Source organism: Solea solea, chromosome 2 (assembly GCF_958295425.1).
Source record: "Solea solea chromosome 2, fSolSol10.1, whole genome shotgun sequence".
NCBI lineage: Eukaryota > Metazoa > Chordata > Actinopteri > Pleuronectiformes > Soleidae > Solea > Solea solea.
Window position 1 is genome coordinate 19068338 of NC_081135.1, and position 26123 is coordinate 19094460.

General features: G+C 44.9%; 2 protein-coding genes across 6 annotated transcripts in view; both read right to left on the reverse strand.

Annotated features, from left to right (window-relative positions):
• Positions 1 to 4843, reverse strand: part of bcor (BCL6 corepressor) — a 36695-nt gene extending 31852 nt beyond the window's left edge. The window contains exon 1 of one of the 2 annotated variants that reach the window (XM_058654862.1): positions 4008 to 4843. The gene's annotated coding sequence lies outside the window, so the exon portion shown is untranslated. The remainder of the gene's footprint in view (positions 1 to 4007) is intronic. The other variant, XM_058654861.1, reaches the window with a different exon arrangement.
• Positions 4844 to 20696: 15853 nt separating this feature from the next.
• si:dkey-100n23.5 overlaps positions 20697 to 26123 on the reverse strand; it is a 51983-nt gene continuing 46556 nt past the window's right edge. For all 4 annotated transcript variants that reach the window (XM_058621713.1, XM_058621722.1, XM_058621731.1 and 1 more), the window contains one exon: positions 20697 to 21435. In XM_058621713.1, coding sequence (XP_058477696.1) covers positions 21265 to 21435 — 171 coding nt within the window. In that variant the 3' untranslated portion in view covers positions 20697 to 21264. The remainder of the gene's footprint in view (positions 21436 to 26123) is intronic.

The window sequence follows — 26123 nt, forward strand, 5'->3', positions numbered from 1 at the left end:
TCCATAGTCCTCGATCTTGGACTTGCAGAACGCATAGTAATTGCGATATGACTTGCAATACGTTCTTTAAAGTCAATCTTACCTTCAATGTTCACTGCGTAAAAGATTTAACACATTATGGAGCATTAATTAATACGTGACACAATTAAAAACATTTAACGCTGGATGAAGACAAATCGTTTACCCGTGTCACATTCTTACATTTGCACAGCACATGGAACAAGCAAGAAAAAATGAATAAATCAACTGCAGCCTTTGCGGTTTGCTAATTGCGTTGCTTCAAACTGCTCCTAACCAGCCTTGGTTGGAACACATTTACACAATACTACGTCCGCACCGGAACAGAGGTGACGCACAGATGATTCAATGGAAGATGTGAAGCAATAATCAGTTAATCATGACGAAATAATAAGATATTGGTCCAAGGTTTTTTTTTTATAATAATAATGTAAATATTTTCTGGTCACTTTTCTTCGTATACTACATAAACCAATAAACCTGCATAGTTTCAGTTGGTGGACAAAACAAGACACGTGTGTGAAACAACGATCAACATGTTACCGCCCAGACAAGTATAGCGATTCATCAACAGATTAATCATCGTGAAAATAATCGTTAGCCGCAGCCCTAATGTACAGTGAAACATGTGATGACTGGAGCCAGTGCAAACTCATTTCCTAATGGAAATAGTTTAAGATAAAATTAAGGCCAAATGAAAACCCCTGTTTTGATATGGGACCACCCTTGAACCCCCCACTTGGACAACTAATGAGCCTGCTGCAGCTGGAGCAATAAAACCGAGAGGAGAGCGAAATATCTGTATGTCAATCTCTGGTAAGCAGCCCCTCCCCCATATGTGTTCCACCACCTGGAGAACAGATCAGACCCACACTGACTTCATAGCGCACGCGGTGGAAAAATGATGCGCAAAACAGTCCGCAGGGGTTGACTGCACTATAAATAAACTCGGCCCACACAAAATGTGAAGTATTTGTTTTGCGCTTGCACAGCGTGCGATACTCTGGGAACGTGCTCCACCGCCTGCAGCTCAGATACAGCTGTTTAAAACGCACCTCTTTTTTGCTTCGAGAGGGTTCTGCTGGTGGAGCTGCATATACAAGATAACCTCCACTTTTATTTATAGAGAGAGAAATCCAGAACCTTATCAATAATGCCAATCAATACTGTGGCACGGAGACTCCTGCCCACATCAGCCTCAGGTCAAACTGACAGCTTGCGTCAGAGAATTGACGCGCCTTTTGAAAACAAATGTTATTATTTTCACAAATAAACAACAAATTCAACACAGAAGGACCACATGCGCCTGTCTCGAGCCGCATTTTTCTGACCGAACCCGACCCAAAACCCGACACGTGCCCGAGCCCAACACAACACAAATGAAGTAAGCTTTGTTGTAGCCTTCATTTAAGACAAAAGTTATCAGGGAAAGGCAACTACTGGCTCCGTGAACACACACATATACAAACACTTTATCAGTTATAACCAGCACTTAAGAGTATAATAAAATTTCAGAATCACCATAAACGACAACCCGTTCTTTATTCACTCTTGTTGAGGCGTAACCGCGGATAATCCGATGATTGCTGGCGGGATTAGTTGTGGACCGCGTGTGCGGTCATAAATAATAAAACCCGGTTCTACGTGTATTTGTTATGTTTACAATTGATTTTCAATTAAGTAATTACAAATCGCCATTTGAATTTACTCTATATTTTTCCAGTTTCACTAAAAGAACATGGAATTCCCTACGTGAATTGAGCGACCAAACCCGCCCCGGGCCCCGCAATCATCTGGTCCATTCTCCATATCAATTCTCTAATATGCGTAACAGCAAAACAGCAGCATTTTAAGGTCACGTTGGTCAATAATTTGGCACACAGTCTCATTGATGAGTGATCAAGAGTTTTGTGTGGGTTGTTATTACACTTAAAGCTCAGATTTATAGGTGACCAAAGTGCATAACAAGTGTCCTTCGCCTTATCAGCTCACATCGACGTACCATTTAAATACAATTAAGCTTCTCTTCTGCATCAAAGCCTCGCGGAGCTGCTCCTCACCCCCCACCACTTAATCCACGGCTCTGTTCTCCTGAAAAGACGAGGCTTCTCGAGCCCGCATGTGCCGAGCAGACGCACGCGTTATGAACGATTCTCTTCATACTGTATATCCTGTGCGGACTGGCTGCCGGGATTTAAGTGGTCTTTTAGTAGCTGCTTCCCTCACTAAGCTCGTCAATGAGCTGGAGCCAGCCAATATGAGGCACATCGATCGTCCTGAGAGAGCGTTCCCTAATTAGTGCCTGTGTGGCTCCAGGACAGGCAGCGAGCATGCAGCGGCGAGGCGGCACAGCGCGAGAGGATTTCTTTTTTTGGAAATTATACAAAAGACCACTCATGTGATGTGGGCCCTTATTATTCTCCTGCGATAGAGAGAATGCAGTTAAGTGTGGTCGGTCGCAAAAAGGCGAGTCACGCACGTATAAAGCCCGCAGAGGAGATTTTGGAGACGCGCTGTGAAAGACGAGCCAGTCTGGAACTCATCCAACACGCCTCGCAGCACTGATTTCAATTAAACAGTAACTTTGGAAGAAGTGGTTCACACAGTGATTACAGTGGTGCAGCGGGAGGCGAACAGGAAAAACAACGTGTTTTTTAATCTAGAAATAGCCGATTATGGTGAATTAATTAATCAGAAAAGTATTTTTGAAAAAAACGCGCACGGGCGCGCACAAGCGCCACATGCTGTTAAAAGCAAAAAGGAGAAACGACTGACTCATAAGTTTTTAAAGTGTTTTCCTGTTATTAACGAGTCTCTGGTGACACTTTCTCTCCCCCTCGTTCTGGAGAGCAGCGCTTATCGGAGTTGCTGGGGAGGGGGGAGGGGGGTAACAGGCGCTGCTTGGCTCCTCCGTGCGCAAAAGAGGATCCAGAGAGTCACGCGCAGCAGGCAGTGGGAGACATAAATACTGGAGCGCAAAGTCACACCATCACACACACACAACACCTGCGAGACGTGAGGCGTGTGCTTGCCAGAGAGAGAGAGAGAGAGAGAGCGAGCGAGCGCGAGCGATCGAGAGATGGCACGATGCCAAAGTGGTTTCCGTCACTCACACAGGAAGGTGAGCGGTGCAGTCCCGTCTGCCGCGCACACAAACACCGAGAGACGACTGATCAACGTCCTCTCTGTCCAAACAAAGCCCCCACATCTCCCCCACGAAAACGCACGCACACACACACACAGTCAGCTGTCACTCTCACACACACACACACACACACCGCGGGGATGCCCTCTAACTGAACTGAACACGCAGCGGCACCGCTCGCTTCCCTTTGGCAGGGCGAGGCTGGATTCCGTAACCTTGTTTAGCGCAGAAGCTCCGTGTGCGCGCACGCACACGCGTACGCGCACATACACACGCACACTCAATCCCCACTGTCGCCCCACAGGCGCTCCGACACTCCGTCACAAGGCAGAGTGCGAAAAGCCTGAATATTCACCGTCGAGGTCGGCGCCGCTTTAAAGTCCGCTAATCTCTGGGACGTCCTTCTCACCTCATGGCGGGACAGTTGTTTAAAAAACAACAAGACACAAAACTAAGAGGCCAAGCTCACGGTCAGATCACTGCGTGTTTGTGTGCGCGTGGTATTTATCAACCACATGCCACTGCCCCGCCGAAACGCACAAAGACCACCCTATGCGCTATTCTTAGAAGTAGCCGATGCTCAAGCAGTCTCAGCGCAGCGCAGCGCCGGAGGATCGCGTTCACAGACCCAATCTCTCACCATAAAACAGTTTTTACTTAAGAAAAAAACAAACAAAGAAAAAAAAACAACAACACAACAACAGACACTTAATTTAAATGCATTAAAAACAGCTTTATGTGTATTTGTTTGACAGAAACACAAGAGAAAAGCTGCCCTCGTGCATCGCCATCACAAACACATGTCAAAGAAAAGCATATTTTCATTTGTTATTGAACGTCTCACCTGGTTAATTGGCGATAGCTCCGGCTCCAACTCACGCCTTTCCCCGTGTCGCCAAGTTAAACTGTAGGACGGCAGCGATCCGTGAGTGAGTGTATGTGTGTGTGTGTATGCACGCGCGCGTGGACGAGCCCGATTACGGTCCTGTCTGCTGGATGCAGACGATCCCGACCACAGAGAGAGAGGAAGAAAAAAAACAACTAAAGTGTCTAACAGGTTATCCACTTGTCACAAAAAAATGTTGTTGTTTTTAAATATATAAACCTTTATATTATTCTATTGTCTGTAGGCAACTCTCATCAATTCCTCTATATTTCAAGCGGACTTTTTGCTGCCGCAAATGTCACTTGTGTTCCCATGAAGCAACAAAAAACGATCCTACGCGGAGGAAACAAACGTCAGAAATCCACAAAAGATCCTTTAAAAGGTCCGTACAGATGAAAAGCCACGGCGCCTCGCGGCCCGGGCTCCTGGAGGATACAGGTGGCGAGCTCGGAGGACTCGCTGAGAAATTAATTCAGCTCGGCCGTAACTCGCAGCAGCAGCAGCGCCATGTTGGGTTTCAGCGGAGCACGCCGTCCTCGGAAAAAGCCCCTTTCTCCCGCTCTCCGTCACTCCATGTCCTCTCTTACGCCAGAATCCGCGTCTCGGAAGGTTCGCTGAAGATTATTCCCGTTCCGCGTCTTCTTCGAGAAGCGTAAAAGACAGACAGGGAGACGATCCGCCGGTCGGAGACGCCGGATAACACCGAGGACGCGCGGAGCTGTGCGGGGAGTGTCGTACGGAATGGATGAACGCTGCCGAGACCGAGCGACTCGCTCCACTCCCACTCGCGCAGACTCTACCCAGAAGGCCAGTCGGGAGACCGCAATTACCATAAGCCTCGAGCGCACGGCAGTGGCTGCGCGCGCACGCACACACAGAGACACACACACACACACACACACACAGCGAGACATACACACACACACACACACGAGCTCCGCTGAAAGTCGAAAACAGGAATAGACGATGTTTGAACAGCAGAAACAAGGCAGAAAATGAAGAGATGATAATTAGATTTGGACGAATTATCAGTTTTTGCGAAGAAATGTTAACAATTAAATGAAAATAAAATGAAAAAAAAACAGTTATTTGGCAAAGGAAACGCGGTCAAATGAAGCCAATTTTGACATAATGGATTTACACCATTTAAAATCAGCTTTCTTCAATACTACTTATTCTTTCATCATTTACCACATCACATAGTGTGTCTATGTTCTGTGTTAGAGCTTGTTAATTGTTTGTACACACTATATTGGGATATTAGTTGTGGGATGAGGTAAATAATGAAATGAAAATTGTTATTTGGTTCAAAAAACGTCCCCCAATGAAGCCAGGTTTTGACATAAAAGCCAAATGAACACCATGTTTCCTTATAAAGGACCAATGTGTACATTAAAGTTCCAGTGTGTAACATTGAGGAAGGGTCACTGTAAGAACTATCCACACTTATGTTTGTATGAGTGTGTTATGACTTTAAGATAACAAATACTGTGGGTTTAATAACGTTTGGAAAAGGACTTTTATATTAGGAAACAGCCTTGCTTTATGGAGGCCACCATCTTGTGTTAATGTAAACAGACAAACTAGCCAAAGCTAATGTATTACATACACACTAACAGAGAGGAAAAACATCCTCTCTGATACATGAAGGCCACCATCGGTCCCTGGTGCTCTTGGAAAAGGGAAGATTCAGCGTGAAGAGTCCTTCCATTTGTCTCCGTCTCACCATTAGAGGTCACTAATACTCACACAATGGACCTTTACATTGAAAGCAGAATCAATGTTCTTCAACAATATGCTTATTTTCTCATTTGCCATAAATCACAGTAACCTGGGTTATAAATTATACACACCACATCGGTGAATGAGAAGGTTCATTAAAAAAAGAAGAATATGTACAATTACAATATCTAAACCCTATCCTTTTAACCCTTGGTGTACATACAGTGAAAAAACCTATTTTCACTTTATTAACAGGAAACGGTGTCCGAAAATTGCATATGTTGACATAGAATACACTGTAAACTCCATGTTAATGGCCTGCTATGAACACACGTTTTTCAGCTTTCATATTTCAACCCTTTTTTTTAAGTATACTTCATATTCCATCCCTTCATATAAATGTCAGTTTGGCTTTATTTCCAAAGCCAACAGATAAGGTAACTCTTTGGAGCACAAGGCTGAGGAGAGACAGAGAGGGAGAGAGTGGGAGAGGCAGCTCAAGGCTGGGGCACATCTGTTAAGGCTCCCATGTCAAGTGAAGGAGGAGGAGGCTATGAATATCAAGCCTGAGGTGTGTGCATCATGTGCCTGCCTGGGTGTGTGTAGGAGAGAGAGAGAGAGAGAGAGAGAGGAAAAAAGTGTGATGAGAGAGAGAGACACACACAGAGGGAAAGGCCAGCAGACAGACAGACAGACTGAGGCATGGAAGGAAAATGGAAGGTCTGGCTGCACAGCTGCTGGAAGTAGGAGTCAAACCAGACGGGCTGTACACAAACAAACACAAAGCTCACAAAGTGCTCACATATGGATGCATTAAAAAGCAAAGCTCATCTAGAAGGGTGAGTTGTCCCAAAGTGAGGGGACGGAGGCACAAAGGAGGCCAAGAAGAGAGGGAGACAGAGAGTGAGAGAGAGAGAGAGAGATGAGACGAAAGGGAAGAAGGGTGGGCGTATTCATCCATGGCACGGAACAAAAACTCCACTTCTTCTCTTCAGAAAAAACTCAAAGGGAACCAATGTAGAAAGCCCTTTCCCCCCAAACTATGCTCTTCTCAGCCTTGTCCTTGACCTCTCGGTGACCGTTTAAGCAAGATTTGAGACAGGGTTGTCAGATCCTCTCACAGGATTGTAAAGCACATTGAGTTTGTATGTAAAATGGAAGTAATGGGATTTCCATATCAGTAGAAAATGGTGAAAGTTTTCTTTTTTTCTCTCCTTATTCATTTGGCAAACTAAAAATATTTTCAGCCAACATCTGGAAGTGGAACAAACAGCCTGGTTACTCTTCTGTGTCTGAGTAAACCTCCCATGTCTCCTGCCATCATGCAGCTCCAGCAAGACTAATACACAAGGGCAGAGTCACCTGACAAAATAAACAGCATAAAAAAATACAGGTTAATAACGACTGTGCTGCTGTCAACTATATTGACATTTTAAATGAGTGATTACTGAGAAGGTTAGAGGTGGCGAAAGTTGGCTTTAATTTTACTGACACAGAACCATGACCACGCTTAGGTCACTGCTCTTTAAAAGCTCAGTCTCCTTCCTGTTCACTCTCTCGACTGTTTCCACAAAACTTAATTCCTATAGTTTGGAGACTGAGGATGGAGGCCTGAAATGAAGAGAATCAAATGTGTTTTCTTTAAATCGGAACATAGTCTGATATGGGAGAGCCCTTGCATGAGATGCTGACAGATTTGATGGTGTGTAACATGTAACACATGCCATTCAGTGGAACTTTTATTAAGGCTGGGGATCACAACAGTGTCATGGATGTGTGTGGACATTTTTGACATGAAAGGCCTTGCACAAAAAGAAATATGCTCTAATATCCTCAGTGGGGAAAAAAAACGTTTCACTTGCCTGAAACACAAACTGACAGAATACAGCAGAACACTTTGGTTTAGTTTGGTATGTTATGGAATAACTCGTCAAAAAGTTGTGATAACTACTCCAAAAAAACTGTATGTTCCAGTTTTTGGCATACTTCAGTCGGGGGAACCGAGCACAGTTGTCCAGGACCTCTGGGCCCGGTCACAGAGAGCAGCTTCACATGCTCCAGCTCACATTCCCTTTTAGAAGCTGCGATCTCTCACCAGGCGTTTGCCCTCTTATGTCCGTGTATTCTTTGAGTGCTGAGTTGCACATGTTTGAGTACCAGCGGACTGCTTCATATAAGTCAAGGAAGTTTCCATAGTTACCCTCCTCTCTTTTGACCAAAACAAGGGCACACCACCAACTGGACTGGAAAGTGTTGTGCGTGTAGTGTCGTTGGCCACTGCGGAAATGGGAAGATGATGAAATTTACGTCACACAGACCCTATAGTGGACCTCTGTGGACACGAGTGCATGGAAAGTATGAGCCAGGCCTTGTCGAGAAACAACAATAGTTTAAAGTGCATGAACAACTTTTCGTTCACAGCCAATAGTCAAGACTCGACTGATAAGAGCAGTTGTAAATCAGGTGTGAGCATCTACGTCGTCATTTTCAAAAGGTCTCCATTTCTGCCGATCCCAGCTAAAATGCTATTGCAAAGTTTTCAAACTAGACAGGGCCAGCAGTATTTGGAGACTTCTCCATTTTAGATGCTCTATAAAATGACGGAAAAGAGTAGCGTGGAAAATGTGGTGAAACTGAGTACTGTGGATGTAAAGCCTGTGCCAAAACGGGGGAGACCACAGACGCAATGAATTTTGTCACCAATTTTCATTGTTTTAATCCTGACAAATCACAGACTACACAATCTAGTCAATACTTGGCGTTTAATCAAACAGTTTCAGAGAGGAAATTCCAGGGATTTGAAACTCTCACTTCAGAATATAGACAGACAAGGAGGCGCACAATCTCTGTTTGGTTGTGATACCTCAAGTTTGTCGGGAGATGGTCTTCACATTCATCTTAATAGCACTGTGGGCAGCCCGGTCAACTCACTCTCATTGGGAGCTCATTGGTTACTGCGGGGTTCTGCTCACGCCCCAATCGCTGTTCAGTCATAAATATCAAACATACTTATGATTTGAAATCGAGAAGACTCTGATGCGTCCGATGACGTTAAAAGTCTGTTAACCTCTCACACTACAGGATAATCTGGCTAGATAATGTGTTCAAAGCAGCCTAAAATCAGAAGACACCCACAATTGTCAGAAGAGCCAGATCGGGACCAAAATCTGGCCAATTATCCTCTAGGTATAAGGCAGGCTTATCCAGTATTGGCCCATGTAACCTGCCTCTTGCCCAATGTCATGTGAATGGCTCTATGTAGCTCCTCCCACGATCAGCAAAGTACATCCAACCTGGCAACCCTTCTTCTTTGAAGACTAGGTGTGCCTTTTTTCCAGCAGGGAAGTTTTCAGATACAGCCAGATCCAAATCTGATTCTCCAAACAGACTGAAGCTGCTCTGTTCTGAGTCGTGATTTAATATAAACTACCAACACAGCAAATTTTGTTCTGTGTCGAGCATCGGGAGTTCAGTCAGGCTGAAGATAACAGTAGACAACAGTAGTGCCCCTCCCACAGTCTCTCTGCTTTTAGTGAATTAGAGAACAAGTGGTCACATTGAACTTGGGTGAAGCCATAAATAAAATGTCCCTTTTTTGAATGCATGGCTGCAAGAGAGAGAGAAATCACAATGTGGATGTAACAGGAAGACATTTTTCAAATGCTCCTGCAATCGTCTGGTCTTTAGCAGTTAAAAACAGCCTCATGCTGATGTCATACACGACTAATAATCACGTTGAAAGGTCAGACGGGTGCCGCAAAGACATGCTAAATTACAGCACGCAGCACTGGGTCTTCTCTTCACTCTCTCTCCCCTCAGCTGTGACTCAGAGGGCATACAGAAAACAAAACAGCCCTCTCCATCAGTCGCTGAAAAACTGGATTAGGATGAAAATTGTTCTTAGGAACCGCAAGACAAAACCAGTTTCTGACACACAGCACACCAAAAACACACACGGTTGTAGCTACAGTGAAAAACACCTTTGCTGCAGAGTCTGAGGGAGACACAAAAACAGGTCTGGAGATCAAGCGCAGGACTTTTTATGGCAGCAGCACTTTTATGACTCTGTGTGAACTTTGTGGTTTGAAAAGCCGCTCTGAGAATAGCATGTGCCTTTGAAAACCCTTGTGCTGGACCATGGCAATGAAATATGTGCGGCAACGTGTGATCCCATTCTCTGACTGTCATTTTATGTCTTGTCAGGGATTCTAGCACAAAGTGTGTGTCTTGTAAAAAACCAAAACAGCGTGAATATGCACGCACGCACGCACACACACGGCACATGGGTGTTGAAAGAGCCACAGTGTGGGAGGTCACAGTGATCCAACCATCTGCTGTTGCAATCAGACACTGAAGCAGTGGCAAACACAAGCACACACACATGTGTCAAGTTCACATGTGCACACACCTTCAACACACACAGGTTTAGCTAAATATACATGCTGTCCTCAAAACAGTGACACACATATCAAACCATACACACACACACAGTCCTGACACACATTTTGAAAGGGCTGGCTGCCAACACACAAACACACAAGGGACAAACACTCACACACACTCACACACACACACACACAGTCTGCAGGCTCAGATTGCAGGAAGCTCTTTGCACGCAGCTCTGTCCTCAGCAGCCGGTATTAATCAGCACAATCCACCTGCAGATCGTTATGGATCGCTTACTGCAACACACACACGCGCGCACACACACGTGTTTGCGCACCATTCGTAGTGAGGACACTTACTTATAGACATAACGCATTCCCTAGCCCCTTACCCTAACCTTAACCATCACAACTAAATGCCTAACCCTAACCTAAACCCAATTCTAACGCTAACCCTCAAACAAGCCCCTTTAAGAGCGACAGAACGCGAGGACCAGACAAAATGTCCTCACTCCCCATGGTTTATGTTTTTGGTCCTCACAAAGGCGGCTATACAAGAGCTCAAGGACTCTCGTTGACTTCCACTCATTTGGACAGCCTAACCACAGCGTTATCCATAACCTTAACCATAACCAATTCATGCATAACCATAACCTTAACCTGTCCACATTTCAAACCTTAGCCCTAAACCCTAAACTAGTTCTTCAGAAATGAGGTTCTCCCAAATTAGGACCAGGTTTGGCTCTCCACGAGGACTACTGGTCCTGACAAGGTCAGTGTTTATGCCAGAAATGGTTCTAAAGAGGCAACAAGCACAAGAACCCGCACACGGGCACGCCTACAATCAATAGATCAATACTTGAACACAGTTTAAAAAACACAGCGCACGTGCTGCCAGACCATAGATAAAAACGTCACATCATGCAAACGTGGACTCATTATAAATCAATAATCTACATAGACTGATTCATCCCCGCTCCTCTACGTGGTTCGTGTTAGGACTTGGAATTGCTCACTGTGTTTACTCAAACAACAACAACAACCAGAAAAATCACCCACGTACACGCGGGCGCGCACACCCCCGCACGACTCCCCCCCCCCGTGTTGTAGGGCTAACCGGTTCCCCACAGGCGCGCCACGCTGCGTTAGCGCGGCCTCACCGGGGATAATTACAGCCTGGCGCGGCAGGGCGAGAGAGTGGCTGCGTGCCAAACACTGCTGCTGCTGACAGAGACAGAGAGAGGAGGGAGAGAGGGAGGGGAGGGAGGGGAGAGGGGGGGGGGTTACTGGAGCAACTGAGAGACATTGATTTATGGATTAAGAACCTAATCAATAGGCTGCTAATTTTCATCGATGCAAATCAATCAGCGCGCCCGTAAACAAAAACAACCGAAGAGACCAGTCACACTTGTCTTACTTCGACCTTGAGCCTCATTTTCTCTTCGCCCCCCCCCCCCCCACAAAAAAAAGAAATGAAAAGGGAAAAAACAAAAACGCGGACGCAGACGTTCACGCAACCGCTTCCTTTTTATATAAAAAGAATAAAGACTGAAACCTTCAAACGAGCCTTATCTGAGACTCAGAGGAAGGAGAGAGCGCGAGAGAGAGAGAGAGAGAGAGAAGCGGTGGCTGCTTTCAGCGCAGCACAACCAACAACCCTCCCCCTTCCCTCCCTCCCTCCCCTCTTCCCCTCTTCCCCTCTTCCCCTCTCTCGTCTGTCGGCCTCTGTCGAGTTCCGCTCATAACCTCGCCACCCACCCTCCCAGTTCCCCGCCTCTCCCTGCTTTCCGCTGCTGCTGCCGGCGGGGAGCGCGCGCGCACACACACACACACACTTCTTTATACCTCGCACTCGCGCTCTGACACGCACCCACAAGCATGCGCGCACACACCTTGAGCGCATTTAGGCGAGCGCGCAAGCACACACACAGGGCACACACTGACACACAGACGCACACACAGGCGCACACACAGACGCACACACACACACACAGGCACACACGCAGACGCACACACACACACACACACACACACACACACACAGGCACACACGCAGACGCACACACAGGCACACACGCAGACGCACACACACACACACACGCAGGCACACACACACACACACACACACACAGGCACACACGCAGACGCACACACAGGCACACACACAGGAACACACACGCGCACATAGACGCACACACACACACACACACACACACACACACACACAGAGGCAGGCAGCGTCAATAAAAAGCCCAGCGCTGTGAGAGGCCGCCGGCTCTCCACTCCCCCCTCCTGCCACTGCGATTAGCGGAGGCTGGCTGGCTGGGGAGAGGCGCCCCTCTGTTATCTGGGACGGTGGCAGCCTGTGTGTGCGTGTGTGTGTGTGTATGTGTGTAAGAGAGAGAGAAGGAGAGAAAGAGCGAGCGAGAGAGAGATTGATTTAACTCTTTCGGGTCCGGATCGCTTCAAGCTCCGCTCGCTCTCCTGCTCGCTGATAAGCTCAGGCAGCAGCAGCGGCAGCAGCGCTACAGCCGAGCTGATATTAGAAAGAAAGGAAGCAGGCAAACGCGGACATTAAACGCACCGTTTTCACGTAAATATAAATTCTAGTTGGGCCACTGACTGAGGTCATGTCCTCTGAAGAGGTCACACATATTGATCATGTTGGTTTTTATGGCTTATTCGGATGCGTTTTTTTGAGCAGTCACAGCTACAACACAGGGCTGTAACACATTATTATAGAGCAGGAGCCATTTAGGCTAATTAAATAATTAATTAGTGGATCAACTTATTTCTCAAATGTGAGGATTTGCTGCCTTTCAGGTGAATCAGTGCCAGCCCAAGCTTTTATGGGAAGAATTTTATTTGATTGGGAGTCACCTGTGCTTACAATAAGACAATCATTTGGTGTTCTTAATGTCATGTAAACACGTTAGTCTGACTAGAATTGAGCTAGTCTTAGTCTGACTAACATAGTCCAATTACTGCTGCATGCATACACCTAGTCAGACTGGAGTCAGACTTTGCTTTCTGTGCAGGCAACAACATTTCTTCCCAACCGCTGCTCCTCCACATCGAGAGGAGCCAGCTGAGGTGGTTCGAGCATCTGGTTAGGATGCCTCCTGGACGCCTCCTTGGGGAGGTGCTTGGGGCGTATCCTTCTGAGAGGAGGCCTCGGGGCCGACCCAGGACATGCTGGAAGGATTATATCTCTCGGCAGGCCTGGGAACACCTTGGGACCCCCCTAGAGGAGCTGGCAGAAGTGGCTGGGGAGAGGGCGGTCTGGGCTTCCTTGCCAAGGACCCGAACAGATGTGCACTAAATGTGCAATTTTCAGCTTCAAAATAAAACCAAATCATTTAACATAAACACACGCTATTGGGGGTTTAGTTCACTTGTGCCTTGCCAGCTGAACGTCCCTCATCACGCCTACAGTATAGCCTTCAGTTAGCAGTGTTTGGCAGTGTTGCCAAATACTTTCAATGAAAAGTAACTAAAGTCAGCCTGGAAAAGTGCTCGATATACTAGATATCACTGGAACACGTCCTGTCCTCAGCAAGTTCAGACACGGGCGTGAAGAAAAAAAGATTAACAGTGAAATGGAATCGGAAAATAAGGGAAGGAGAAAACAAAACCTATTTTCACAGACACCGTTTTTACTTGAATGAACAGATGAGTGATTGTTCTGCACACGGTCAGCTGTACTGCACGTCCACAGCTCGGTGTCTGTGACTCTGGGTTGTCTGTGTGGTCACACGCTCGCTCTCTCTCTCTCTCTCTGTGTCTACAGTCAGACCGACTCTCTGACTGCAGTAAATACAGCTCGATGAAGTTCACTCGAACTGACCATTTCCATTTTTGGAAAGTAGTTAGGCTTATGCCAGAAAGTCGCGACTCACTATATTTGTCGCTTTTTTGAAGAAAAAAGAAGTCGGCGGAGGTTCTGAAAAGTCGCTAAAGCGACAAAGTCACCAAGTTTTCAACACCGTTGTTTGGTCTGTTTGCTTTATGATAACTTTTATGGTTTTTCTTTCCCCTGACTTGGTTAATCCTGTCTCCATTTCTGTGATTTCTATACATTGTATTGTGTGTAGCGTTGTCTTCTTCTTCTTCTTCTCTGTTTTTGGTGTAGCATCACAGCGTCACTTACAGGCCTGACATATGTCCTACAGCAGTTTGAGTCGTTTTGGGGGTTCTGTGTGGATTTTGTCGTTTTGTGGCCTCCGTGGTCTCAGTGGCTAGTTTTAGGTCTTCTTCAATAGACCATGATTTTGTACATTATGCTTTCATTTACAGGAAAATGGACAATAAAGTATGGTGAGTGACAGCTGGTATTGTAGCAGCCTTTTCGGAGCTCTGCATTTCCAGTTTCAAAAGCGGACATGGCACTGGCCAAATTGCAAATCTCAGTCAATTTTTGCACCTGGGAGACTAAGTCCATTTTTTTTATTCCCTCTGGCCCCCTTTACACCTTGCATTAGAATGCGTTTTCTGTCATCAGATTGCAATTGGATAGCACCTGACCACTTATCTGCAACACCACTTTGGGAGGTGGCAAATTGACACATTGTGACCACAGTGAACAGAGGTGTAAATGCAACAAGTCTCCGATGCGTCTCTGCTCCGCCCACAACAACTACGTGAGCAGAGATACGTCGGTGGCCCCGAGCACAGCTAACGGAAGCGACAGAACTGCGCGGTCTCCTCTGCTTTCATCATTTTTTCTGCTCAACGAACGCGACTTCTTCTCCTGCCTCGAAAAGCAAAGAGGAGTCCATACAATAGCGCGGCTTCATGTGCAGCTAATGTTGTTGTTGATATGGCAACACACAGGATGTAATGGTGTAATCTGGGTTGACCGTGATAGGATAGCAATCGGATCTTGATGCATGTTAATACCAGGTGTGAATGCATGAAGGGCTATCCAATCGTTATATGATCACAGGAAACACATTCTAATGCCAGGTCTAAAGGGGGCCCCTGTGTGTCAGTGGTTTTGGGTGTTGTTGATTTGCATTTCCCCCACATAAATTAGTTTGTCAGAATAAAAATCAAACAATTAAAACCAAAGCCAGGGATGTAAAATGTGAATTAATCAGACACAATTTTTTTCCCTGCATGCACTGCATACCATGCTAATCTCAACTGAAATGGCCTTGAAACCAATTAAATCACTTCTACTGACAAGCATTTAAAGGTCTTTAGAAACCACGACATTAACACCATTAATGTAATTACTTGTAGCATAATGAGATTTGAAAGCTTGACTTTATTTGTTTTACTTTTTCGGTGTGTACACTTACTCAAAGTCAAAGCCAACGTCAAGAGTAAGGGGGAATCCCTACAAGCACCTTTTCAACTGAAAATAAACCTCTTGCGTTCATTTTTTAACGGCTTTTATGTTTACCTTTCACAGAATTTAACACCATTAACCTATTGGAGAGCTCAGGGCATGAATGAATGAAAAAAATAAAGAAAATGAATGTTGTCATAAACCCTGATGTTTGCTGGGGCTTTTGGAGAAAAACTGGGGCTTTTGGAGGCCCCTGGGGATCCAGGGCCCCATCTTAGTTGTCTGATTTGAATGGTTGGTTATCCAGCCATGGTCCAAAGGCTGCAGTAGGAAGTGAGTCTGTTACAAATCACTCTTTGTTAAGACTCCTGTGATTTGTAATGCATGACGCTTGACGAAGAAATGTGAGCACATTTTAAAAAATATAGAGCAGTAAAAGTCTGCATCAAGTGTCAAGTCACATTCAACAAAGAAAGTATGCGGATGAGAATTTAAAAATAACTCAATCATTTTTAGGCCATATCCCCATTTAAAATCCGGGTTGGGATGATTTGTTTACATGTCACCCCTACCTTTATCTTATACCTCGTGTTTCCTGTCAGTCTCGCGCACCATCTGTCAAAGCAAAGACAAAATGCCAGAGAAGATCCTCAGAATGGAAAGAAAAAAATGCACGAAAAGAAATGTAAACATAACTTAAGGGTAAGTTTGGCTATTTCTCTTTTTTTCCTTAATGTCAAGAAATCCCATGGAAAGACAGACGAGCTGCTGTTGCATTGGCTGTGATGAACAAGGCTTGGTTTATTTTGGAGTAAATCCAGCATTTCAAATCCAGGAGCCATAAATACTCAGGAGGGCACCACAACAACAAACAGCTATTATTAAAACAAACATAATACATATATGTTTGGGACATGTTGTTATATAGTTGGCTTTGGTATAAATGAGGTTATCAATGAGAGTCCCTGTCGCTTTTGATTTTAACATGTAATGCAAGTCTGTAAGTTAAAATAGACTTTGAGAAATATGAAGGACGTGATGTCATGTTCAGGACTGGCTGAGACACTTGCTCTCACTGCAAACACGGCTGCCAGTGAGGATGTGAGGAAAAACAAAGTTTAGCCGCTGAACAAAAGGCTCAACTAATAAAATCTATGCCTGCTTATGTATCATAAGAATATTTCCACTGCTTTATCTCATCATTAGACATTAGCCTTTTCCAAAAGAAAACCTGAAGTTTGTGTTGCTTTGCAAAGGGCTAACAGCCCACACCAAGGTCCATAGAGAAAGTCCACACTTTAACATCATAGTACACAGTTGTTGATCCACCACTGCCTCCATCAGTAAATTCCAGTAATCTGTTTTATGACGGATGTTATAAAACAGGTGTTGGTGTTGAAAGGCGTCATTCAGACTTACCAAAGGAGGCAGCAGTGTGGACCAGCAGCTCCTATGTCATTGCTAAAAATGCTGATTTTCTTCCTAGTTAGAAAAAAGCTAAGATATGTTTTTCCTTGTGTCCCCTCTGGCAGGCAGCCATCTTATCAGCGAGAGCGAGCCTCAAAGTCTTAAACTAGTTCCAGGCGGCAGCAGCAGCAGCAGCAGCGGCAGCACAACAGGATCCCACACAGTGAAGTCAGACTGTGTGACATGGCTGTTGGTGTCAGACAGGATGGTCTGAGTATTTCAGAAACTGCCGATCTACAGGGATTTAAATGCACATCCATCTCTGGCGTTTACAGAAAATGGTCAGAAGTTCTCTGTGTGAAAATGTCCTGTTGTTGCCAGAGGTCAGAAGAGATTGACCAGTCCGGTTCAAAAGGATAGAAACCACCAGTTACCATTTAGATAACCACTCTTTTACAATCATGGTATATGCGTGTGTTGCTAATAAAGTGGCCCCTGAGTGTATTGGGTTTTCTCCTCCTAAATACCAGCTGATTGTTGGCACAAAAAGGGCAATCCCGCACCTTTTTTTTAATCATACATTGTGAGCCTATAAATCCACGAACAGCCTGCAGCAAAATGAAATGATGTGACGCAAGAGCTACACCACACTTCAACATGTATTTATACTTTTAAGACATTATTTGTGAGGGCTGTAATCGCCTCATTAACCTCCTCCAGCCGCACTTCTCCTGTACACTGTCTGTTGTTGTTGTTGTTGATGATGATGATGATGATGATGCTCTAATAAACAGCAGGCAGGGAGGAAGCTGCGCACAGGAGCAACAAACAGCCCATCAGCTCTGCCTGGCGCGCTGTGGCTCCGAGGTGACAGCGCTCCGGCTTGTTTTTCACTGTCTGCTCTGCTGCTGCTGCTGTCGCCTCTCTCTGTCTCTCTTTCCTGTCTCTCTCTCTGCCTGTCTGTGTGTGTGTGTGTGTGTGCGTGCGTCACAGCTAGGTCATGGCCGGACTCCAACAATGGCTCCGGTTACTCGAGACACAACACACACACACACACACGCGGGCGCGCACACGCACGCCAGGCGCACACACACAGATCTGACAAATGATAGGGTGGTGAAGCGAGGCGAGGTGAGCAGCTAATAGTAGGCAGTGCGCCTGCCGACATGCCCGTGGGCCGCGGGTGTTAAATTGTATCCAATTACGGCGCATGCGACGATATGAGGAGGGAATAATAATTCTTCTTGCGTGACAGGGAGATTCGCTTATTTTCCGGGCTCTTTATATGGAGGGGGTGCGGGGCGTTCATACGCCTCCGTGTCTGTGTGTGTGTGTGAGTGTTCCAGTGTGGTGTGTTTGTGAGGACCAAAACACTTTAAAACCAGAGGGAGTGAGGACGTTTTTCCTCACGTTCTGTTTCCCCTTAAAGGGACTTTTGGTTGAGGTAAGGGTAGGCATTTAGTTTTGATGGTTAAGGTTAGGGAATTTATTATATTACTGTGACGTGGCGCTGTAAGTGGACGGTGGGGAATAACGAGGAGGAGCAGAACTGTGCTTTGAAGCTCAACTGAGCCGGATTTATTTCCTCGCTGCAACAAGAGCTGACCCCAAGGTTGAGATGTCCCCAGGGAAAACAACACAGGATGGCCAACGCACTAGCTGCACTATCTCTGCTCGTTGCTAGCTGAACTCCTCTTCCTAACAACAGGTGTATTCCTTCGCGAACACACTTCGCCTCCTCCCAATAAAAGAAAAACCCTCCACAGAATTACGTCACAGCCAATTACACACTATGGTGGACAGTGTACACCTCCACCAAAAACTAGTCCCAACAACACAGCTGCACACAACAGTGTCCTTACTACGAATGCTGCGCATAGTTGTCTGCGAGGAACATTTTCCAATGTAAGCTATCTTTGTAATGAAGTTTCAAATTGCTGTAAAATATGTACGGAAACCTAAATCTGTTTTTACAAGATTTTTTTTCTGGGTCTGTTTTTGAGTTGTTGTTTTTTTTCAGGTCTGTTTTTTTTATGAGATTTGTTTTTTTGCTCCTAACACAGCAGGAGGATCATGTAGCCCACTAGCTGTCCATGCTGTCAATTAAAGACAGAAGAATCTCCCAATGTCTCAAACCCAAATCAAAGTAAAACTGGATGAAACTGAACAATTTAGACATCTTTGCTTTCAATTCAGCAATCAAGGCGGGAAGCTTCTCCGCTATCTCATTCACTCAGATAAACTGACCCCCCTCACAAAACAGACACAGACCTGAAAAAAAACTTGTAATAACAGACCCCAAAATAAATAGATGAATAAATATTTTTTTAGGTGAATGCAATATGCTTCCGTAAATATGTACAAAGAGATGTGAAGAAATTGTGTTGAAAGTAATGCAAGTTCAGAAATAAAGTAAAGTGGACTGATTATTAATCTGCACTATATTTCAACATCCCCATGTTCACATGCAAACAATAATATTTATAGGTTACATAAGGTTAGGGTAAACAGCTAGGAATGCATTACGTTTATGAGTGTCCTCACTAAGACTGATGTACATGAATGTGTGTGTGTGTGTGTAGGAAAAGTCTGGTTTTCTGGAGGACACACATTTCATTAATCAAAATCCAGTTAACCAGATTTGGAGACACGGCAGGGTCCGACCAATAATTAATAACCATTATTTGGGCAGCTGCAGGTCTAAAGGATGTCTCAAGGCACATTCAAACATGCACACTGCACGCGTGTTCACACACAAATAGAAACGCACACGCGCTGGAGTGGTGGTGCTGGTGGCATGGAGGAATGAGGGATTGCATCAATGTGAAAATGAAATAAACACGCCCAGGCTGAGCTTTGTTATGAATTGTCTCTCCTGCTCATTTATTTGATGGAGTGCGCAGTCAAGTAAAACGAGCAACAGTGCCACAAATGGGTGGGGGCACACTGCAAACGTGTGTGCGTGTAATTCAGTAGTGGGCCTCCGTGAACTGCAAACTTAAGTTGCACTCCGGTGTCATTGACGCCCGGCAGAAAAGTTCAACAACCCAAGGGTAAAAAAGGGTCAAGTGTCGGTTCATTAGTTCAACTTGTCAGAGAGGCAGCTGACAGCAGGAAGCGTGCGGCGCGCCGACACTGATGAAACCACCTACATATGGGAAAAACCAAATGGGCCTAGGTTGAATACAAAGTGACTCTATTTTCCTGCCGGTCACACCTCAGCACTGCTGACTCAGGACCAACCATCACACGCCGCTGTAGCCGTGTCATGTGAGCAGCGTCTGTCATCACTACCACCCTGTTTTGACAGGGACTTAACAGAGAAGCATGACTCTTTGTGTGAATATGTGTGTGTGTGGGGAGGGGGTTGTTTGACTAACAAAGTACTGTTTAGCTGTTCTTAAGGCTACACATGTTATCAGGCTCTGCTCAACTGTCGCGTGAGAGGGGCAGGTTCAAGTCTTTTCTTTACATTCCAGTCCAAGGCACGTAACAAAAATAGAGTGTACACATAAATATATACAGTACATCAATCTGATATAAATATCGCGTAGAAAACACGTTTGCTATTTCAGAAACATTACAAAACAACCTTTCAAAGGAATACTTTGAAAATGACATCAACAGTAATGTACAAGTCGTATACAAATACAAAGGAGAGACTCCGTACAAGCAACACTGTTTACGCTTTTTTTTGTTGCTTAGAAAAAAATAAAAAAATCCCTTCTATATTTTCTCAGTATCCCTCTCAGAGAAACAGTTCCATGCTGGGATCAATCTGAAGATGCTTTCATGTCTGACAAACAGAGTTGTTTTCTTTCTCTCTCTTTTTTTTAAAAAAAAGAAGAAAAAAAGAAGCTGCTTTTCACCTCATCTCCTGCAGAGAAGCAAAAAGGTGATTTGCTGCAAATGCTAACACCTTGTTATGATTACCTTTCAGTCAGTTGTTCTTTAAGCATTTTTCCTTTTTTATTTATATTTTTTTTGGGGGGGGGGGGGGGGGGGGGGTGCAAAAATACTGCAGGACGCAGGAATCGAGAAGGTGATGCAGAGAGGAAAATCATCTCAAGACCTTTGAGATGCAGGCGATGCCTTTACCATTAGAGCCACTCCTTTCTCGCTCCTCTTGGATGATGGTATTGCACAGAGCTGCTGCTGAGCGCAGCCTCTGTGTGTGTCTTTAGGATATTAAATAGTAAAGGATGGGGATTAATAATGAAACCTGACAGCTCATCTCCGGCTTCTATCTGCCTGACTGTCCCCCCAATCTTCCCTTCCATTCCCTCCCTACCTCTTTTTTTCTTCCTCTCAGTTTCTAATCTGCTGTGTTTTTCTCTGGCTCTGACCCTCCTTCATTTTCCTTCCCTCCAGCTCGTTTGTCTCCCTCTCTCTGTTCCTCTCTCTCTTCTCAGGGCCCTCGGCCTTTCAGGGTCATGTCAGGAGAGTAGAAGAGCACGTTGGTGTCGTCATCGTCGTCGTCATCGCTGAGGTCAACCAGGTCAGCTTGTGTGTAGCGCACTGCCCCGGGGTGGTACTCTCCGATGCGAGTCCTGTCACACAGCCGCGATTGCAGAGCCAGCTAGAACAAACAAACACACACACGCCGTTTGGAATCAACACATGAGTCGTGCATTTGTGAAGAGCATTTTCACACTGAGCGGTCTAAATTTTAAAATGTGTCCTTTTCTCTCTGCTCTGTCCATCCTGACTTAAAACTGGGGATAATGTTCATTTCCAACTCACACTTTTTCAGGTAAAAAACATCTACAACATGTCGCAGAAGGAGGAAGGAACACCATTCTGTATGGTAAAACATGATAGTGATAGGAGGAGGAATCACTGAACACCATCTATGACCTCTATGTTTTCTGTCCATGTGACTCATCATGTTGCCATGTCCCGGTTTGACTTGCTGTGTTGTCATTTTATGAGGAAAAAAAGACACAGAGTTTGGGAGTTAACTCCTGGCATCATGGTTAATGCCACGTAGCATGATGTCGTACTGGTGTGACAACAACGAACAATGACATTGAATGTGACACAACAGACAACAAAGGAGGACCATCCAGCAGCTCTTTTTCCCCCCTGCTTGGTTTGTGGCTGTTTGTCTCAACAAGAGGTGAAGCGTTGTATGAGAATAAACAATGGGACATTTACACTGACTGCAAGGGAGTGATTTTTCTGTCTCCCAATCAGCTGCCTGTCAGGGGTGGAGCTAGACCGGCTCCATCCATGACAGTCAGACCATACCGGACAACTTTACACTGGTACCCCAAGGGAATGGCACCAAAGAATGGAATGGTTGGGGCTGGTTATTTTGGTACTATTGCTATGGGAAACGCAAGAAAAAAATATGTACTATACTGTACCAAACTGAACTGTTCCACTCGGTGGAAACATAGCTTAAGAGAGCCTGAGAATGGCAGACAAAAATGTTTCTCAACTGTCATATACTGTTCATTCATCCAAAGTGCATACACACATTTCCAGTGTTTGTACACTGCATAACAAATGATGCACAAAAGAACAGTTTGACTTGTAAACCACTCACTCTCCTCCACCAAAGTCCATTGCAAGTGCAGCCCAGATTTTGGAACTACGCAAAAAGAGCGCGTTGGGTGCACGCGGACAGCGCATGCGTGAACTGAACTTCCGCCCCACTGGTAGGTGAAGCATTAAGCCTCGCTCACCGAGCAGACGTGTTCGAGCTAGCTGTAGCGTTGTTCTGTTCTTCTTTGATAGGAATGGTTCCTATTCCCTGCGTCTAGACTTGTACGGCAACCCAATGGTGAAGTGGACATGACCCTGACGTGCGAGTATATCAGGGTCTGCGATTTGTGACGCACAATGCTATGCACACTTTTGGCACAAGCAACATGTGCGCGGAACTACACCAAGGCCTTTAATGGTCTAATGCTGCCTGTTTTTTTTTAATTTCTGTTACTTCAAACACTGACATCACATGTGATCCTACGGATGGAGGCAGCAGTGGATCAACAACCCCTGTGAGCCATGCACACAAATACTGTTTTGTATGCATCATCTACAAAAACAACAGAAAACGAGCACTCTGCATTGAAGTGGGAGATATGTTAAGATAAGATGGATCTGTATTGATCCCCATGGAGAACATTTTCAGAAAAGGAGGCTATTGCAGGAAAAATGATTGAGTGAGTAACTCTAGAGGACGTCAGTCTGATTCATGTTTGATTTTGCTTCTGCGGTGTTGGTCAATTATGTCGACCTTCAGAGCACGCATAGAGGCAAAAGGCCACATGGATTCTGATATTTACGCTCTTATTTGTGTCCAGTGGCCATAAGTCGGATAAATATTTGACCACATACTGAAGTGGTACAGGTCTCATTTGAAAATTGGTAGAGGTGATGGGATTCACTTCAGCCTGCTAATCTGAATGTATGTTTTGCATTGGATAATTCTTAAAACCCATGTGTCATTACTCCAATTTTCATGGATCATATCATGTGACCAGCATGAAACTAAAGTAGACTGTTTATGGTCCAGGCACTTGCTCAGTGTGGACAGGAAAACACTAAGAACCTGGTCATCAGCTGCAGCATTAAAGATAAAACCGCTTCTGTTGACTATAATCTTCTTTGATGAATCCTTTAAAGTGTTAAAACAATCACTTGCACAATACAGCTGTCACATCGTATTAATGTTGGCTTTGTGTGACAGGCTAATGATCAGGCTAATGATCATAAAAAGTGATTTGACTGATGTTCCCAGCACAGCAGGAACTGTTGTCCTGTTGTTCGGTTTTTTTAGTCCTTGTTTAATTGTCAGACACGTGCAAATGCAAACTTAAATTTTAATTTTTTAAATAAGAGCAATGCTTTAAGTCTTAGCTGAAGGCTAATGGGCCGTTTATATGTAGCATTTAAAAACGCATGAAAAGTGTGTGATATAAAGCCACAGAGGTGTTGGTTTTTGTTTCTGTCGTTATTAAGCAACCAAAATATAGGCGCTGCAGACGTGACTGAGGTTGCTGCAGCGTCACTGAATTATTTAAAACATTTATAAAAAAAAAAAAAAAAATCAAGACAAAGGTAACAGTGCTGCTTTTTCCTCACCCCAGCTTTGCTATTTGATGGGTTAAAATTTAGATAATTTTACCTCGGAGAGAGTCTTTTGCTCATCTGTCACACGTCACGTCTGTTGTGCACCCAAAAGGAGGTGCATGTGAACAACCCTTCAGAATTTGTGAGCATGTTACGCTTTTATTCTGCCTTGCTGTCCTGAAGAAACGGGAAGAAAATAAAGTATGGGACATTTTTGTTGCCGCACAACGCCGATAAGTGAGACTGATGTTATTTAAAAACAGGGGGAGCGAGCATGGTGGGACACATGGAGATGTTGTTGTTCTGGAAAGCCACCATGCAAACCGGGGCAGCATCATGTCGGCACAGTTTGGTTCAGGGTAAATCATCAAAGCCAGCATCAAGGGTCTCCCTAATGTCAATGTACTTAGATCTAGGCTTAAAAAAAGGGTTTAAGATTGAAGCGATACTGAGACATATGAAACCAGAAGTAGCTTTTTCCTGCATGCACACAGATGAAGAAGTAGTGAGAGGTGAGCTCACTGCAGAGCCACAGGCGGTTCAGCTGTATGGCTAGAATGCAGATCAATATCAGGGAAGGATAGAGAGGAAGGGGGGGGGGGGGGCGAGCACAGGTGGGAGGGAAATGCTACACAAAGGAGAGCGGCAGAAATAATGAGATAAATGCCAGAAAAGCTGTAGCGGGGTACAGGGAACAGAGGAGGAGGCAGGGGAAGAGACGTGCATATACAGTACAGAGAGATAGAGATAGAGAAAGACAGAGAGAGGGAGGACGAGAAGACTCAAAGACAGCCGCGGAGCAGAGAAGGAGGAAAAAAACAACAGAGGGCTAGATAAAGCAAGAGATATAAAGCAAAGAGGCAGCAGTATGTTTACATGTACACAGAAACCAGAATCCTGGCAGAAATAGGGACATGCAGGTAATTTTCTTGTTGTGAAACCCTTGTACACACGCAGCAGGTTGGAAATCAGAACTGGTTACTTCGTTTTAATTTGGGTTGCACCAGTGAAGTCCCAGATTAGCTTCTGCTTAACTTCCAAAAGCATGCACAGAAAACAAAAAAACAAACAGGTAGGAACATATGGAAATGTCAAGATTTAGTTCAGTCCTCATTGTTGGTGCCACAATTCAGTTCTCAACTCTGTAGATATAAAAAGTGGGACACTTCTTTTCGGGCTCTTAGTGACAGAATATCAACTCCTGTGTGCCGATCTTTACAGGACAAACAACTGGCAGCAGAAGGTCGAACAGAGACGAAGATGCACAGATGCTTCATACTCCCACACTCAGGTGTATGAGCACTTAATTTGAATGAGTTAACAACAATGAATCGTCAGCATGTAACTCTTTTGTGTGTATGAGGATAAAAAAAATGCTGAAGTTGGTTGACAGTGTTTCAATTACAAGAGCTTGCGCTCATAACAGCTCACCCTAACAGTCAATATCCTCTCTGCTGCAGTGCTAGTATCAGGGAAATCTATCCTTATCTACGAGGCTGTGAAGGCGGGGAGGACTGATTATCAAAGTGAGCAACCATTTTTTTTTTAACTGACCTAATTTAGCCTGACGACAAGCCCGTTCCTAGTTGAGGTCTTTTGTTTTGCACTGACCAATCAGGAGCCAGTAATCCAGCCCACAGGTTTTTTAAGTTGACATGGAAGCTGCATTAGAACATGATCAGTTTAACAATAAAAATATTTTGGAATAAAAATTGTGATGACTTAAGTTATTTCTGTAGGTTGACTTCGGCCCCGTCCAGACCTGGTTCTTAACATCTGTCCTCAGTGATCTGATGCATGGGGATAGCGGTAAGTACAATTGATCATACCTTTTTAAATTAACAATGCGCCTCATGTGACTATATGAGATGGGATCTGGTTTCCCCTCCCTCTGTTCGAATACACTCTGTCCTCACGTCTGGTCTCGAGGGCAAAACTACAGTATGTTTTTATCGAGTGTCACTGTATGTACGTGTCTGCTGTCAGTGTGTTTGTGTGTGCATCTGCGTTGGTGTGTGTGTGTGTACGTGAGTGACAGGGTGAGACAGAGGAAAAAAGCAGGCTAAAGCTTGAGTGAATCAAAGCCCTACTCATGCTGCTGCAACATGAAATTAGGTATTGTGATGATCAAAATTGATACTGTGGCACTAGCTACATAAAAAATTAACATATGAGTGCGGATTTAAG